The sequence below is a fragment of the Pseudophryne corroboree genome, chromosome 9 (assembly GCF_028390025.1).
Source record: "Pseudophryne corroboree isolate aPseCor3 chromosome 9, aPseCor3.hap2, whole genome shotgun sequence".
Lineage (NCBI taxonomy): Eukaryota > Metazoa > Chordata > Amphibia > Anura > Myobatrachidae > Pseudophryne > Pseudophryne corroboree.
The window spans coordinates 99,064,916-99,082,770 of NC_086452.1; the positions used below are offsets into that span (position 1 = coordinate 99,064,916).

General features: G+C 43.1%; 1 protein-coding gene and 1 long non-coding RNA gene across 4 annotated transcripts in view; one reads left to right on the forward strand and one right to left on the reverse strand.

Moving 5' to 3' along the window:
* Positions 1-17,855, forward strand: part of LOC134956740 (uncharacterized) — a 99,416-nt gene that overhangs the window by 56,049 nt on the left and 25,512 nt on the right. The window lies entirely within an intron of this gene.
* Positions 1,718-10,477, reverse strand: LOC134957655 (putative nuclease HARBI1). 3 transcript variants are annotated; one of them, XR_010186697.1, is made up of 7 exons: positions 10,256-10,353; positions 9,927-9,946; positions 9,077-9,191; positions 8,620-8,992; positions 8,289-8,310; positions 6,433-6,987; positions 1,718-1,840 (listed from the first exon to the last, which is right to left on the reverse strand). XR_010186697.1 is itself a non-coding variant. In XM_063939697.1 (6 exons), exons 1-5 carry the CDS (start codon positions 10,386-10,388, stop codon positions 8,307-8,309), a joined length of 1,281 nt encoding a protein of 426 aa, XP_063795767.1. In that variant the 5' UTR covers positions 10,389-10,475; the 3' UTR covers positions 6,616-6,987; positions 8,289-8,306. The 3 variants fall into 3 exon arrangements, 2 of the variants coding, with proteins under 2 accessions (XP_063795767.1, XP_063795766.1); XM_063939697.1 differs by lacking the exon at positions 1,718-1,840 and having other exon boundaries at positions 6,616-6,987; positions 9,077-9,827; positions 10,256-10,475; XM_063939696.1 differs by lacking the exons at positions 1,718-1,840; positions 6,433-6,987; positions 8,289-8,310 and having other exon boundaries at positions 8,360-8,992; positions 9,077-9,827; positions 10,256-10,477.

Sequence of the window (17,855 nt, forward strand, 5' to 3'; positions counted from 1 at the left end):
TCCATCAAAGTCACTGGACATGTACTCCGAGGTCAAGAACTGGGCTGGTATTGGTGACTATAGTTCTTGCATCTCCTGTCCTTTTAAGAATTTCTGATATCATCAGTTCTTGTGGTATCTCCCTCTGCTGTCTTCTGCGTGTGCTGGCTCCAGTATTCATTAGGCACAAACGTTTTTCTCCAGTGGGCAAGGTGACTGTAATCATACCTTCTGCTGTTTCCTCTGGAGACATTATGTTCACTGGGGAGTACCTGAAGAAGCTTGTACTTCATATTGGCAGAAGAAGCATCATTCATTTGTCTTCTGGAACTTTTTCTGTCTTGTTCCTTATTATTTGCTTTAAACCCCGGAGCTTCTGTTGCTTTAAATCATGGCATTATCTCTGTAATCTTGCCATGTAGTACTAACCACTTGTCAGATGTCTTTCTTTGTCCTTCTTAAAGCAGACTTCCTTTAGTCTCCAAACTTTCATGCGACCTTCATATTGTTTCTCAACTTTTCTTTTTCCAATCACCTCTCTTTATGATTCATTCATTATTCTTCATACTTTGTCCTTTCTTTACTTGCATATTCTTTCTCACTGCTGCTGGCATGTCATCTTCTTAGTCCAAGTCCACCCAGGCTGGTGTTCAACATAATGATGTTCATGCTGGGAGTTGTTGTTCCTCTTACTTTTCCTGTGAGAGATAGACTTGTATAGCAGCTTGTATTTCAGGTTACATCTTTGCTTTCTTGCAGGGGTAGGGCTTAACCTCCCAATCCAGTTGTTGCAATGGCCTGATCTGTAAGCAAACGTAGAGGAATCTGGTTGTGTCTATAAAAACAGCTCTTGAAACCCTTGTGTCTCCTGTGGGTAAAGTCACTTTTATCGAACTGCCAGTGGTGACTGAGTACACTGTTGCCGACACAGGAGTTGCACACCCTCATATTCTATCATCTTGTGTGTCGTATAGTGGCCCTCATTCCGAGTTGTTCGCTAAGTTTTTCGTTCGCACAACCTATTAGTAAAGTTGCGTTAATGTAGTAAATTTGCGAACATCCGCCCCCAACGTATATTTGCTCATTCGCACGCATTATTACACAAAGTGGGCGTACGCCAAATGACATCGCAGCAATGCGAAATCCTCGCAGCAATGCGAACCCATCGCATTAACACATACTTCTTCGTAAAAATACTAAGTTGTAGTAGATTTACACATTTTTCAGTTAAAGTGCTCACTTTTGCTGAGAAACGCAGCACAATTTGTTTTTATACTATTAAGTGGACTAACACCTTCCAATTAAAAGTCCACAAGCCCTCCTCAATAACAAATCCAATTAGTGAATGATTTGAAATGTTCATGATCAATTAAGTATTTGTTTAAATACCTGAAGTGCACTTTGTAGCCATAAAAGAGCCTCCTTTTATTTACATGTTTAATATAAATATAGATGTTTGCAATGTGCTTGGTCTAATGTGTTTTCTGAATTTATTAAAGTAGAGTTTTTGTATGTGAATGAAGGTGTTTGCATGTTTATTTAGCCAATAACATGTTTTATTTGGTGTTTTAAAATAACTTACGTTAGATGTTTGAAATGTTTAAGGTAAAAAATGTTTGTTCTGCAATCTGCTGTTCCTTTATTGCATTAATAAATAATAAAGAGCCGCTGAAGTATTTAAATTTAGTAGTTTATTTTTTTTTTTTACTGGAATAATGATAATATCCTTTTTTTTTTTTTTTTAAATCAAAAAATTAACAAAATTTTTCCATTGCGTCCACAAGACCCAACAAGGCCTGGAGATGGAGCCTCATGTTGGAAACAATCTCCTGCAACGATGTGGGATCTCCAACGGCAACATCTGAAATGAAGAGATAACATAAACATTACTAACTTACTCACATTGCTTATTATCCAAGCAAGGCACAAAGCACACTTTAATGCAGGCAGGTCCAAACTGCATCCCTCAAGCTTGTGTGAAACTACATATACCAGCATGCGTTGACTCAGTTTTGGGGCCAGGGAATGCCAAACCTGTGTCAGGGCATGCTGGGATGTGTAGTTTCTCAACAGTTGCAGTTGCGCAGTTTGGACAGGCCTGCTTGATGGCAAAGTTGATACATCATGGCTGTTTTATGGTACAATCATTAGCAGAAAAACACACAAGCCTGCTCAGTCTTTTTTTGTTACTTATTACAGTTTTCTTGACCATGGGCTACATTTACTACTATGTGAGTTCATTTTAAGATGTAGCGTCGCCCATAGCAAACAAGCCAAAATAAGATTATTATCTTGTAGAAGTGGTTCCCCAATTGTAAAGATTAATTGTATTGGTTGTTATGGGCGACATCCCATGTTAAAGATAACTTCCATCTTCGTCACTGTTACACCATGTTGGCATTCATTCTCATCTTTTTTTTTTTTTTTTTTTAAGGGGTTTGGTCCTGCCTCATCACACTGCATATCAACATCTTCAGAAGGCCAACATATCCTAGCATTCCCACACTCCCTGAAAGCTGCCCTTACTAAATAAGTGCAAACAGGTTTGACTTGAACAATTAGTCATTTTGTGAATGTAACTTTCACACCACAAATCAGTGTGTCATTAGGCTGCATAACAAAGTGAAGCATGTGATTTGTAAGTGCAAATATTAAGACTACACAGGCACAAGTGTAAAAGACCAACAACATACTAAACTCCACTCAGGTCTAACTGTTTACCAGAAAATGTAACACATATAAACCCTGTTGTCCTGGCAACCCTGGCTACCTAATGAGTGTCAACCTAGAGTGGACTAGAGATGAGCGGGTTCGGTTTCTTTGAATCCGAACCCGCACGAACTTCACTTTTTTTTCCACGGGTCCGAGCGACTCGGATCTTCCCGCCTTGCTCGGTTAACCCGAGCGCGCCCGAACGTCATCATGACGCTGTCGGATTCTCGCGAGGCTCGGATTCTATCGCGAGACTCGGATTCTATATAAGGAGCCGCGCGTCGCCGCCATTTTCACTCGTGCATTGAGATTGATAGGGAGAGGACGTGTCTGGCGTCCTCTCCATTAGAATAGAGATAGATAGATTAGATAGAGAGAGATTGTGCAGAGTCGCAGACAGAGTTAGTTTACCACAGTCAGTGACCAGTGCAGTTGCTAGTTAACTTTTATTTAATATAATATATCCGTTCACTTCTCTCTGCTATATCCGTTCTCTGCCTGAAAAAAAAAACGATACACAGCACAGTCAGTCACACAGTGTGACTCAGTCTGTGTGCACTCAGCTCAGCCCAGTGTGCTGCACAGTCATCAATGTATAAATTAAAAGCTTATAATTAATTGTGGGGGAGACTGGGGAGCACTGCAGGTTGTTAGCAGGAGCCAGGAGTACAATTATATTAATTAACAGTGCACACTTTTGCTGCAGGAGTGGTGACCAGTGCCTGACCACCAGTATAGTATTGTTGTATACTACTAATATCTCTTTAAATATCAACCAGTCTATATTAGCAGCAGACACAGTACAGTGCGGTAGTTCACGGCTGTGGCTACCTCTGTGTCGGCACACGGCAGGCAGTCCGTCCGACCAGAATTGTATTATTTATTATTATATACCTACCACCTAACCGTGGTTTTTTTTTCATTCTTTATACCGTCATAGTGTCATCCTAATTGTTACGAGTATACTACTATCTCTTTATCAACCAGTGTACAGTGCGGTAGTTCACGGCTGTGGCTACCTCTGTGTCGGCACACGGCAGGCAGTCCGTCCGACCAGAATTGTATTATTTATTATTATATACCTACCACCTAACCGTGGTTTTTTTTTCATTCTTTATACCGTCATAGTGTCATCCTAATTGTTACGAGTATACTACTATCTCTTTATCAACCAGTGTACAGTGCGGTAGTTCACGGCTGTGGCTACCTCTGTGTCGGCAGTCGGCAGGCAGTCCGTCCATCCATAATTGTATTATAATATATACCACCTAACCGTGGTTTTTTTTTCATTCTTTATACCGTCATAGTGTCATACTAGTTGTTACGAGTATACTACTATCTCTTTATCAACCAGTGTACAGTGCGGTAGTTCACGGCTGTGGCTACCTCTGTGTCGGCAGTCGGCAGGCAGTCCGTCCATCCATAATTGTATTATTATAATATATACCACCTAACCGTGGTTTTTTTTTCATTCTTTATACCGTCATAGTCAGTCATACTAGTTGTTACGAGTATACTACTATCTCTTTATCAACCAGTGTACAGTGCGGTAGTTCACGGCTGTGGCTACCTCTGTGTCGGAACTCGGCAGGCAGTCCGTCCATCCATAATTGTATTATTATAATATATACCACCTAACCGTGGTTTTTTTTTCATTCTTTATACCGTCATAGTCAGTCATACTAGTTGTTACGAGTATACTACTATCTCTTTATCAACCAGTGTACAGTGCGGTAGTTCACGGCTGTGGCTACCTCTGTGTCGGAACTCGGCAGGCAGTCCGTCCATCCATAATTGTATTATAATATATACCACCTAACCGTGTTTTTTTTTTCGTTCTTTATACCGTCGTCATACTAGTTGTTACGAGTATACTACTATCTCTTTATCAACCAGTGTACAGTGCGGTAGTTCACGGCTGTGGCTACCTCTGTGTCGAAACTCGGCAGGCAGTCCGTCCATCCATAATTGTATTATAATATATACCACCTAACCGTGGTTTTTTTTTCGTTCTTTATACCGTCGTCATACTAGTTGTTACGAGTATACTACTATCTCTTTATCAACCAGTGTACAGTGCGGTAGTTCACGGCTGTGGCTACCTCTGTGTCGGCACTCGGCAGGCAGTCCGTCCAACCATAATTGTATTATATACCACCTAACCGTGGTTTTTTTTTCATTCTTTATACCGTCGTCATACTAGTTGTTACGAGTATACTACTATCTCTTTATCAACCAGTGTACAGTGCGGTAGTTCACGGCTGTGGCTACCTCTGTGTCGGCACTCGGCAGGCAGTCCGTCCAACCATAATTGTATTATATACCACCTAACCGTGGTTTTTTTTTCATTCTTTATACCGTCGTCATACTAGTTGTTACGAGTATACTACTATCTCTTTATCAACCAGTGTACAGTGCGGTAGTTCACGGCTGTGGCTACCTCTGTGTCGGCACTCGGCAGCCCGTCCATAATTGTATATACCAGTGACCTAACCGTGGTTTTTTTTTCATTCTTTATACATACATACTAGTTACGAGTATACTATCTCTTTATCAACCAGTCTATATATTAGCAGCAGACACAGTACAGTGCGGTAGTTCACGGCTGTGGCTACCTCTGTGTCGGCACTCGGCAGCCCGTCCATAATTGTATATACCACCTAACCGTGGTTTTTTTTTCTTTCTTTATACATACATACTGCAGTGCCACTCCTAGATGGGCCCGGTGTTTGTGTCGGCCACTAGGGTCGCTAATCTTACTCACACAGTCAGCTACCTCATTGCGCCTCTTTTTTTCTTTGCGTCATGTGCTGTTTGGGGAGGGTTTTTTGGAAGGGCCATCCTGCGTGACACTGCAGTGCCACTCCTAGATGGGCCAGGTGTTTGTGTCGGCCACTAGGGTCGCTTATCTTACTCACACAGCTACCTCATTGCGCCTCTTTTTTTCTTCTTTGCGTCATGTGCTGTTTGGGGAGTGTTTTTTGGAAGGGCCATCCTGCGTGACACTGCAGTGCCACTCCAAGATGGGCCAGGTGTTTGTGTCGGCCACTAGGGTCGCTTAGCTTACTCACACAGCTACCTCATTGCGCCTCTTTTTTTCTTCTTTGCGTCATGTGCTGTTTGGGGAGTGTTTTTTGGAAGGGCCATCCTGCGTGACACTGCAGTGCCACTCCTAGATGGGCCAGGTGTTTGTGTCGGCCACTAGGGTCGCTTAGCTTAGTCATTCAGCGACCTCTGTGCAAATTTTAGGACTAAAAATAATATTGTGAGGTGTGAGGTATTCAGAATAGACTGAAAATGAGTGTAAATTATGGTTTTTGAGGTTAATAATACTTTGGGATCAAAATGACCCCCAAATTCTATGATTTAAGCTGTTTTTTAGTGTTTTTTGAAAAAAACACCCGAATCCAAAACACACCCGAATCCGACAAAAATAATTCGGTGAGGTTTTGCCAAAACGCGTTCGAACCCAAAACACGGCCGCGGAACCGAACCCAAAACCAAAACACAAAACCCGAAAAATTTCAGGCGCTCATCTCTAGAGTGGACACACAAAACATTGCACACATACACACTGTACATATAATGACACTCACAAATATGTAAAGGCAACATGTACACCATGAAGAAAAACACAAATATTTGTCCTTGGCCCAAGAATTCAAACAGTACAACACTGCATGTTTTGTCATTGTAAGTGTAAGTGGGTAATCATTTGTAAAAATTTTTTAAAAAACTTACTTTCCACGGCAACATGAAGACTCCCTGAACTGTCTTCAGGGGCTTCCTCTGCCCATTCACTGGGTGGGGATGTTGGCTGGATGGGGGAAGGCGGCTGGATGGGGGAAGGAGGAGGGATTGGGGAAGGAGGCTGGATGGGGGAAGGAGGCTGGATTTGGACTGCAATTTCAGAGGGGGGGTCTGATTGAGAGGGCGAGGGGGGCGGAGAGAAAGTTAATGCAATAGAGGGTGAGGGGGGTTGAGATGGTGATGTAGAAGTTGAAGGAGAAGGGGTATGGGAAGGAGGAGAAGGGGTCCCAGAAAGAGATGGAGAGGTGTGGTGAGAAGGGGAGTGGAAAGTGGAGTGGGCCAGGGAAGCTGAGGGGGACTGGGAAGCTGATGGGGACTGGGAAGATGAGGGGGACTGGGAAGATGAGGGGGACTGGGAAGCTGAGGGGGACTGGGAAGCTGAGTGGGACTGGGAAGGGGAGGGGGACTGTGAAGGGGAGGGGGAGTGAGAAGGGGAGGGGGACTGGGAAGGGGAAGGGGGCGGAGAGTTGTGCCGTTGTTGTTGTCCTATAATGATATTATTGACAACATTTAGTTTACATGAGAAATTACATAGTAAACAATTTGAATTATCAATGTTCTGTTCCATGTAAAATTCAGTGTTTTTAAAAATTGAAAAGCAAACATGTTAAGATCCTCTTCATGTTGGCCACAGCAAACAAAATGAGTCCAAACTTTTACTTTGAAGCTCATTCCTTAATCTAGTCCATTGAGTCATAGTGATTGGTCTAGGCAACATCACCAGATCACTATTCAAGGCACCTTATTATATAGCCAGCACTGATCAAGTATTTGGGTACAGTTTCCTGGCTGGTTCTTATTTCTTGAAAACATGCACTTGTTTGGTGACAGTTTGCTACAGTCAGTACTGTTTGCCCTAACCACACACACTGTCCTATTTTCCAAAAAAGGACACTCAAGGTTGCAATTAGCCTACCACTTAGTGTAAATTGTGGGTAATTCCAAGGGGATTACAGCAGGAATATAGTTTGCAATTGGCCAAAACCATGTGCACTGCAGGGGAGGCAGATATAACATGTGCAGAGAGAGTTAGATTTGGGTGGCTTATTTTATTCTGTGCAGGGTAAATACAGGCTGCTTTATTTTAACACTGCAAATTATTTTGCAGATTGAACACACCCCACCCAAATCTTACTCTCTCTGCACATGTTACATATGCTTCCCCTGCAGTGCACATGGTTTAGCCCAATTGTTCACTAAATTCCTGCTGCAAACAACTTGGAATTTCCCCCATTAGCACAATTTATGCTAATAATCTTATGTAATGTAACTTACTTCGTGTATGCATAGTTCGGATTTGCTGGCGGATCTCCGCCAACAGATCGGGAGTCCTCCTGCGGAGATCACTCCACCTCCTCTCAAGTTGTATGATTGTCCGCCTGCTGCGGACGCGAGTCCGCAGCAGGCGGCGGACCTCCGCGTAGGCCTCGCGCTTCACCCGATTGGGGATGAAGCGCCCAACGCGGCCTACGCGGCGGTCCATCACCGCAACCAGCACGCGGAGCTCCCGCCTGGTGAACGGTGCTGCACGCATCATGGCAATGGCGTTTTCCTTATTTGGGCATATATTTATAGTGTCTGTTAGCATGTGATTGGTCCAAAATCTATGTTGTCATTTCTAATAACTTTATTGATCTTTGCAATGCTGTGAAGAGCAGAGTGTTATTTCGCACGAGCGGAAATACGCATTCGCAGAAGCAAATATTTATCATAAACAAAATTTTAAAAAAAACACAGACACAGAGACACAGTTTATTTAAAATTACTATACATATCTGTGTACTCACCACAGTTCGTGTGATCATTCAGCTGGACAGTCACAAAGTGGGAAACATTGAGTCTCATTTGTTTGTGTGTTTGTTTACATAATCAGGATTTGAGGATATAAAACAAATAAGGACACTATTTAGCAACATTACATTATTTGGTTTTCTAACTAAACATTGTAAACTTAACGTGTTTGCGGAATTTGACGCCAACAAAAATTACCCATTCCAACACAACAAAAGCCTTACACAATCACTTTACAATATCATACAAAATGTCATCATTGTTAAAAAAACATAAGCATACTGTGTTTTAAAATTTTTAAAACTAGAAAATATCAAAACACTATACCTGAAATATTCGGCAACAATCCTTGCCCTCACTTGGCTCCCCCTCCGTGTAACACTCCCCCCACCGAAGTGTCGAACAACCCCTGGCTCCTCATCAGGCAATTCCTCTGCCTGAGGAAGCTCTACACTACTCCTTACCGCGATATTATGTAGTATTGCGCACAGGACCACTATTTTACTTGCCATCTCCGGCGAATACATGATGTCGCCACCAGTGCGGTGGAGCACACGAAACCGCCCTTTAAGGACACCAATTGTGCGCTCCACCAGCTGCCTAGTGGCAGTAAGCGCGGAGTTAAATGCCATCTGTGGTCCTGGCCTGGGATTACGGTAAGGAGTCATGAGCCAGGGGGTGCAAGGATATCCACGGTCTCCTGTTGGAAGAAAAGCCAAAATTTTGAAATATTAAATTTGTCAAGTTACTTTTTTTAGAAAAAAATATTTGAGCAACAACTCACCCAATAACCACATGTCTGCTCGTTGACTTGATCTTAATCTCTGCCATATCCCTGATTGTCTAATGACATATGCATCATGTGAACTTCCAGTAAATTTTGCATTCAGGGAAAGGATCTGGAGGGATGGCCCACAAACAACCATTACATTCAGAGAATGAAACAGTTTCCTGTTTCTATAAATTTCTTCATTATGTCTTGGTGGCTGAATAGCAACATGTGTGCCATCCACAACCCCAATAACATGTGGGAAGCGACTACCACCTTCCTCAAATTGCCGCTTCACCACATCTAGGGCACCAACATCCAAAGGCATATCAATGAATTGCTTCACCCGCTTTAGGAAAGCCTGGCAGACACGCCGCAGGACCTTACTGAACTGGCCCTGCGACATGCCAACCAGGTCTCCCACAACATGCTGATATGAGGCTGTAGCCAAAAAATGTAACACTGCAAGGAATTGTGTCAATGGTGGTATTGCTGTAGGATACCGAATTTCAGACTCCAGATCACTCTCTATTATGGAGAGAGTGTCTAGGATTAGATGTGGTGGCAGCCTGTATCTACGCACCACCACATCATCTGGCATACCAAAAAGTAGGACACGGGTTCGGAAAATTGGTGGCCTAGCACGCCTCCGTTGCCTTGGTTGATGAGGAGCCGGCTGTGGTTGTGGGGCTGGCGGTTGGGGTGGGAGTGCTGGCGTGGGTTGGGGAGGTAGGGCTTCTGCAGCAATAAATATTGACATAACACACTTTTTTGAAAAAGAAAAAAAACGAGGTGAAAAATACAAAAACAACTTATAAAAAATATTCAAACAATAAATGTTGTAAAAAATGTTGGGGAAACTTACTGCAGGAGCGTACATTTTTTCTGTGTTGAATTCATGGCCAAAATGTGAAATTAATAAAAAGAAAAATTAAAAAAATATGTTATTTTTACAAATAAAAAAAAACCAAAATTAAACATTTCTGAGCATCAAATACATCACAAACACCAATTAAAAAAACAAAAAAAAATAAAAAAAACATTTAGTAGCTAGTCCAGGAAAGACAAACACTACTTTACAGATCAATCCTGGGAAACAAAAATTCTATTTTAGACAAAATGGAAAACAAACAGAATCACCACACTTTTAAGAAACACAAACAGCAAACCAAAACACAGGCCAAGGGCACTTACCTGCTCCAAAAAAAAGAAAGACTTGGTGTTCAGTAGCACACCCAGAAAATAAATGAAACCAGGGATATTTCTCCCAAAAGCAAACACCTACAAGAGAACACAAATGACAGTCAAAAAACAGCATACAGACCATTAAAACTAAACAGGCACCAACACAGGCCAAGGGCACTTACCTGCTCCAAAAAAAAGAAAGACTTGGTGTTCAGTAGCACACCCAGAAAATAAATGAAACCAGGGATATTTCTCCCAAAAGCAAACACCTACAAGAGAACACAAATGACAGTCAAAACAAAGAAGCACAGGTTTATTTTCACAAATGGACTAGCAAAATAGTTATGTTTTTAAAATATTTAAAACAATAAATTTTTAATAAAAATTTTTAACAAAACAAAAAAAAAAAAAAGAATCAAGAATACTCACAAACGAAAAAACGCATAACAAATGCAACACTGTCTAGATTCAAAACGCAAACAAAATGACAAAGGTATGCTTGACAATTACTCACTCTGCAAATTCCACAAGCACCTTCACGCACAAGCCAACAAACAACTGAAACTCCAAACTACCTACACTCACAGCGTGCAAAGTAGGCCCTTAAATAAGCAGTGCAATCATTAACCAGAATAACAGTGTACAGCTGTGTGAATTAACGATTCGCACGTAGGTATATAAGCACACACCTCGGCGTACACACGTCATCACAAACATGGCTTCTCGTGAGCAAATCGCTGCAGAGATGGACCGCATTGCAGAGCAGGAGATGGCATTGCGGAAAAGACGCATAGATTGCCAACGGCGCATGCTGGAATACGCCTCTGCGGATGTTGAAGAGGCAGGACCTAGTACTCTGCAAATGTCTGCTTCTGAACCACAACAATTGACTGGGGATACTCTGCCACACACACAAAGTGACCAAACTGAGGGAGAATTGGCTTTAGCCACACAAACACAACAGACAGAAGCTGCTAGTGAGGAGGAAGATGGTGATGAACAACAAGAAACCTCACAGGCTACCTCCAGACGGAAGAAAAGACAGCCTGCATTCACTAAGAGGGAGTTGCGTGTCTTGGTCACGCAGGCCATGTCCAAAATCCATAGAGGGCCAAAAAACATGGGGGCTGCTTCAAAAGAACGAATCTGGAGAGACATCACCAAATCTGTGAATGAAGTTGGCTCTGTCGTCAGAACATCACAGGAAGTGAGACGACGGTAAGTGCATATTGACAGTCCTTTTTCTGTGCTAAGTTGACTAAAAAATGTAGTTACATGTGATCAGAGGCGGGTTGGCCATAGTGTTTACAGGGAAGATTCCCGGTGGGCCGGTGCATCCACAGGGCCTGTTCTGTTTGAGGACATGTGGTCCTTTTTATAGACATAATGAATAAGATGCTAAATAATTTGCATATGTGAAAATGACTTTGCCACTTAGCCTGTGATTGCAGATGATCTAGTGTATGCTCTGTCTGCCTGCTTGGCTGACATATAAGACTGAGTGAATAGTGATTGGGATACGGTTGGTGTAATAAGCAAGAAAATATATCTTTCTAAAGAATTATATAGTTTCCTAAATTCTGAATGTGTATCATATAATGTGCTAATAATATTTAATTTTATTTATTTTTAACTTCCCCCTTGATGCTGGACATGCCCACTATCTGGAAAGTCATGGGGGTAGGGTGCTGCTGCCATGGCCCATGGCTAGACCTTAAACCCCTGATGCTGCCCATGTGGGGCCACTAGTACAAATTTTTCCAGGGCCGTTTTTTGTTCCCAATCCGCCCCTGCATGTGATGTTATGTCTAGCAAACACAAGCAGAACACGTGTCCTATATATTAGCTTAGACAAATAATAAGACTCTACTTTGTCCCTCTTTCACAATACATATGTAGGTGGGCCGACTTCAAATCCCGCCTGAAGGCAAAGAGGGCTGCGGAGTGGAATGCCTCAAGGGCTACAGGTGGAGGAGCACCTGTCGCTGTGGAGTATACTGACTTGGAGGAGATGGCGATGCCCTGTGTCAGTTATGAGGAGGGCCAAGGGGTGTCTCATATGGACACGGACCTGCCTGAGATCCTGACGGGACATGACTTGGAAGGTAAGTTTACACATTTATTTGTCTGTAATTTTGACAGTATTTATAATAATAAACTAATTTTGTATCCTACTTTTTTCCCACACATTCTTCTATTTGCTTGCCACAAAACACAGCACAGGGGGGTGAACAGTTTGAGTCACAGGCCGGTTATGTGGTTGAGGCTGAGGTGGAGGGACCTAGTGAGTCTGGCAGTGTGGGCCAACAAATCCCACCTCTGCAGGTTCCTACTGGCCCCCCCACCCAACCCTCTGCTATCCCGGAGATCCTGCTTGAAATCGCTAGGTATGGTGAGAGCCTAAATCGGTTTCAAGACGGGGTCATCCGGGAGGTAAGCCAGATAGCTGTCCGGCTCACTGAGCACCGAACCTGTGTTGAGCAAGGTGTTGCTCAACTCTGCCAAGGTCTGGCAGAGATCAGGCAGGGCCAAGAACAACTTGCCTCCTCATTCCAAACCCTTGCAAATAACATCTTGCAAGGGCTCCAGGCCATCGCTGTCTCCCTTGCCCACAGTGGCAGAGAGCCACCCACATCGGCTCCCTCCCCTGCCCCTGCCCAGGAAGAACAGCCCACTGGGCAGGCCCAACGAAGGTCGCTCCGCAGACCTTCCAAAGAAGAACAGCCTCAGGCGGGGAGAAAAAGAAGAAAATGATGTCTCTCCAGATGGGCAGCACCCATGTTTTTGATGTTGCCTCTCTGTATTTTTGGAGTTGGCTTGTGTGACCAGAATGGATAACTCCCTCTTAGTGAAATGTATTTTTTCTGTTTGGATGTATTGTAGCCTGTGAGTTTATGTGTATAAACACCAGAGCCATCTTCCTCTTACTAGTGTGCTATGTATTGTTGTGTTTGTGTGGTGGATCCTAATTCTTTCTCATTTGGTTTAAAATGTGTGTGTGGCAGGGTGTGTCATGTTTTATTTATGCTTTAAATATATACTTTTGGCAGAAGCAGACTTTTGCAGAGTACTGAGTTCTGCTATCTAATGATTGTCAGTGCCATCTGCTTGCTGCTTGGTCCATCTCTGCCTGTGCGACTCATGTGGAGCCATGTTTAAATGTTGTCAAAAAATTATATAGTAATAAAAAATATATTTCAAAAATTTGAGCAGTTTCTTCCAGGTAATGCAGTTCCAGAAAGATTAGGTCAGCATATAGACACTTGTAGACCAATCTGCTAATTCTCCTTAAAAATTGAAAAAAACAAAAAAAAAAGGTATGCTTTGCACCACACTTTAATGTCCATATTAAGTAAACAGACACGACGCTTTTTATAAATATCTAGGGTCAACAGGACATCATTTCAAACATTGTCAGATATTATAATCAAATATTATTGTGACTTTTAAGGCTAAATTAAAGTGTATGCTGCATTATGTTGGTGTTGGTTTATTTTTAAACAATTATGCAGATTTCAAACACTTTCACAAAAATTTTCATTTGCTTGTATTTGGGAGTCTTACACACATTAAAACAAGTTTTAAAAAGGCTTACACAACAATTTCCAAAAAAACAAAAACCCTTATTTGGCAGTGTGTGAGATTTCTATGTGAGTAGACTAAACATGTAATGTGTGTTCAGACAATTGCTGGTTGGTAACTTTCATCTGCTCATTAATTAACAAGTAATTGGACATCAGATGAATGTGATATCCAATTAACTGCTAATTACTGCATACACACTTGTACCAGTACTTCGCAAATGTAGAGTAACTGCAGACCTACTCTGCTGCTGCGTGAATGTTGCTACGGTTTCCTATGTTAGTTTTAACAGCGACAATGTTTATTTGCTAAAAACACGCCCATTGCGAGTTGCATACTCCCACACTGTACGCCCACTTTCACGCCCATGTCGGAGCATTGCGAAGTCGCGCCTCCGCAACGCCCACGCCACTCCTCGTTTTCGGTTGCCAGTTACGGCTTTTTTTTTTCTAAGTAATTTTGCACAGTTGTCGTACGTATGTACTCGCGCATGCGTAATCACGCATTTGCGCATGCGCAGATACTTACATTTCGTAAATTTGCGATGCGATGACTCTTAGCGAACAACTCGGAATGAGGGCCAGTGACTTTATCATAGTAAGTTCTGATGGACTCAGTCTTTTCCTGTTTCAAATCTGGGGCTGTTGGTGCCCTGAGTGTCTGTGCATGAGCATGGCGGTTCATGTGATGAAATCCAGTTTCCACAATTTGGGCAATGTTCATATCCTTCTGAAAAGCAAAACTGACATACCGGACACAATCTTTCTGGAAAATATGTCAGTTTATTCTGTACATTATGCACCTGGGCATGAAAAGCTGTAGAGGCTGTGTCTTGATCCCTTGCTTCTCCTCTCCGCCTGATTTGCACCCTTTCGTCTATAGTTCCTGATTGTGGACTATTGTTTACTGGACTCATAGCTTGATTCCAGGTGTCCACCACTCGTTTAAACATGAGCGGAGCTTTAGGTGCCCAGTTTCTTTGGTTTGATCTTGTTGGGGTTTCTTGTGATAAAGTATCAGGACACTGGGGCATACTCTGTACACATAGCTCAGGTAAATCATTCGGGTTTTCAACCACAGATCCTTCCAAGATAGGGCTGATTATTCGCCACTCTTTTCCTGGTTCATCTCTTTTCAATTTCACTGTTAGTGAGCTTGCAGATGATTCAATTCTGTTCATACTAGGGGTACCTGGGTGTGCATGCATGTCTGGGTATGGGGGTGGGGTATAGTGTGGAGGTGCTGTTGCTGGACTAGGTCTCAGTGGTCATTAATCCACTTGGTACCTCTTGCTGCTTTAAAATTGTTCGGCTTGCTCCCGAGTCTATAATGCATTGATATTGGTGACCTGTTGGCAGTACAAGGGTCACTTGATCATTTTCTTGTTCAGATGGTGTTTTGGCAGGGAGGTACCTCTGGAAGCCACTTCTTCATGCTTTAGGTTTTTCTTGCTGGTTTTCACACCATTCCTTGTATTTTCTGCAATTCTTCTTGAAATGTCCTTCTTGCTTGCAGAAATAACACTTTCTGTCATCTTGCTTGGTTCCTTCTTTTGAGTTCCTTCCTGTGGCCCCTTGCGTTGGGCTTCTGATTTTCCACTTGCTTTGTTCCTGGACAACGTGAACTGTTACCTTCGGTATGGCATTCTTTTCTTTGGCTTTTCTTATTTTTTTATTTTCTCTTTCTTGTGCTACAGTGATCCAGATGGATACTTGATCTCTACAATTATGCTTAATTATCCAACTCTTGTTACAGGAGGCAAATTTTTCCCATTTCGCTAAGTCTAGTGTCCCTTCTGACGGAAAACCTGCTCTTTTGAAAATTTTACTTATTCCTTTCAGAGCTTTCCTCCCCTCCCTGTTACTAACAATATCCACGAGTTTGTCGGGCCCTGACATCTTTACAGACTGCGCTCCCATGCCTGGGTGAACGTGCGCGGAACCACTCCTGATGTGGTATTTTAGTAACTCCTTATGAGGGACTTAAAATCTCCTTGTGAGACGCTGACTCTGAAGAATTTCTTCTATCCTTGTACCTAAAGAGCTCCTTAAATCCGTCTGTGGACAAATGACTGGGGTTGTAGTGTTGCCCCTTCCTCCCTGTATTGGTGGAAAATCTATTAGTACTGCTCCCCAAGTGAGACCTGCATAATAGATTATTTCTTCTGGATCACTGAGATGCGTCCCTAATATTAATGTTAAGTTACTCCAAGGGTCTATCCCCCTGCCTATATAGTTTCCTGCTTGTACCAGTACCCCTGTTGTTCCTTGTGTTCTTGGTAAACTCCCCACTATTCTTGGAATACGTTCACCTTGTGTCTCTTTCAGACAGTAGCTGTTGCTTTAATTACTGACCCAATCCTACCCCTTAACTGTCTTGCATAGGGACATACAATATATACAGTACAATGTGTGTGTTAGGGTCTCCTGCCCTGTGCTGCCACGTCGTCATGGCAACCGGGAGACAAGTGCTAGTGGTGTAACCTGAGCGCAGCTGATACTCCGGTTCGGGTCTTTTGCTGTGCAGTGGTTATAGGCTCTGTGCACAGCAGGGGATCCGGTGCTGGTTTTTGTGCTCACAGTCTGTGAGGTCTGAGTGGGGCGTGGACAGCACCTGCTTTATAAGGCCTCTTTTCAGGGTAAGCAGATGCTGCTGAATCTTTGTTGGTTAGTCAGTTCATGAACGTTAGCCAGTACTGTGTAGCTTTGTATTTGTTTGTTGCTTACTGCAAATAGGCCTGGGAATTTGGTATTACACTCTGCCAATCCAGACCTAGCAGTAAGACTGGAGTCAGTCGTTTAGCTTGCTGGGGTTCTGTTACTACCCTGTGAACTTAGCAAGTTTGCGGCTGTATTCTAAGACTTGCCTGTCTAATCCTGTCTCACTGTGCTAGGTGTCAGGGGTCAGTTTAGTGGCTGTAAGCTAAAACCTGTGCACTGCAAGTGAGAATTTGGATTGTGGAGATTCTCCTTGTGTCTATCATTCCATCTCTGACCAAGGAGTTTACTGCCACACCCGTTGGTAACCCTTTAGGGTTTTGCTGTTGCCCTTAGCAACAGCATTTCGGGTACTCTACGTATTAAAACACAACATCTTGCTTTTTCCATCTGAGCAGTTCTAATACAAGGGAGATACCCAGTTCCTTAGCCTCTGGGCTTCTCTGTTCACTTTGTGTGTATTTTGTTACCCTATCACCTTCTGTGTACGTTATGTCATATCCCCCAGTTTGTCTGTGAGTCCATCTGTTTTGCATAACAGTTCAAACACCAGTACATTCCTGCAGACACTGGAGTGCATAACAGTTCTGACACCAGTACTTTCCTGCTGGCACTGGTGTGCATAACATATTCAGCAGCCTAATACTCCTGTTGAAATTTTGTGGGAATATGGAGCATACCCCTCAAAATACGTTGCAACAGGTGGTCGATCAGGTGCAGGTCCTGACTCGACAATTTAATGATTTGTCCATTAAAATGCACACCTCCCAGGCTGCTGGCGGAGCTCCCGCAGCAGCAGCACCTGCAGGGGTTAAGGAGCCGAAAGTAAATCTCCCGGATCGTTTTTCTGGAGATCGCTCGCAGTTCTTTTGTTTCAAGGAGAGCTGCAAGCTATACTTCCGGCTTAGGCCTCAGTCTTCTGGGTCGGAGATTCAGCGGGTGGGCATAGTGATTTCCTTGCTACAAGGAGACCCACAGGTCTGGGCATATGGGTTGCAGCCTGACTGTCCGTCGCTTAAAAGTGTTGATGCTTTTTTTACGGCACTGGGCATGTTGTATGATGACCCTGACAAGACGGCCTCAGCCGAGGCTCAGATTTCGATCCTTAAGCAAGGGCGCAGGCCAGTTGAGGTTTACTGTACGGAGTTTCGGAGGTTTGCCCATGATACCCAGTGGAATGACCCAGCCCTGAGACACCAGTACCGAAGAGGTCTTTCTAACCAGATAAAGGACCAACTGGTACAATATCCCTTGCCTGATAGCTTGGATCAGCTCATGCAGTTATCCATCCGGGTGGATAGACGGCTGAG

Coding starts and splice junctions, on each gene's coding strand:
- LOC134957655 (XM_063939696.1), bottom strand. CDS start 10,388: ATGGTCTGTATGCTGTTTTTTGACTGTCATTTGTGTTCTCTTGTAGGT. Junction 9,828..9,926: donor AAAAAATGTACGCTCCTGCA/GTAAGTTTCCCC, acceptor TTTTCAAAAAAG/TGTGTTATGTCAATATTTAT. Junction 8,993..9,076: donor AGCAGACATGTGGTTATTGG/GTGAGTTGTTGC, acceptor TTCTTCCAACAG/GAGACCGTGGATATCCTTGC.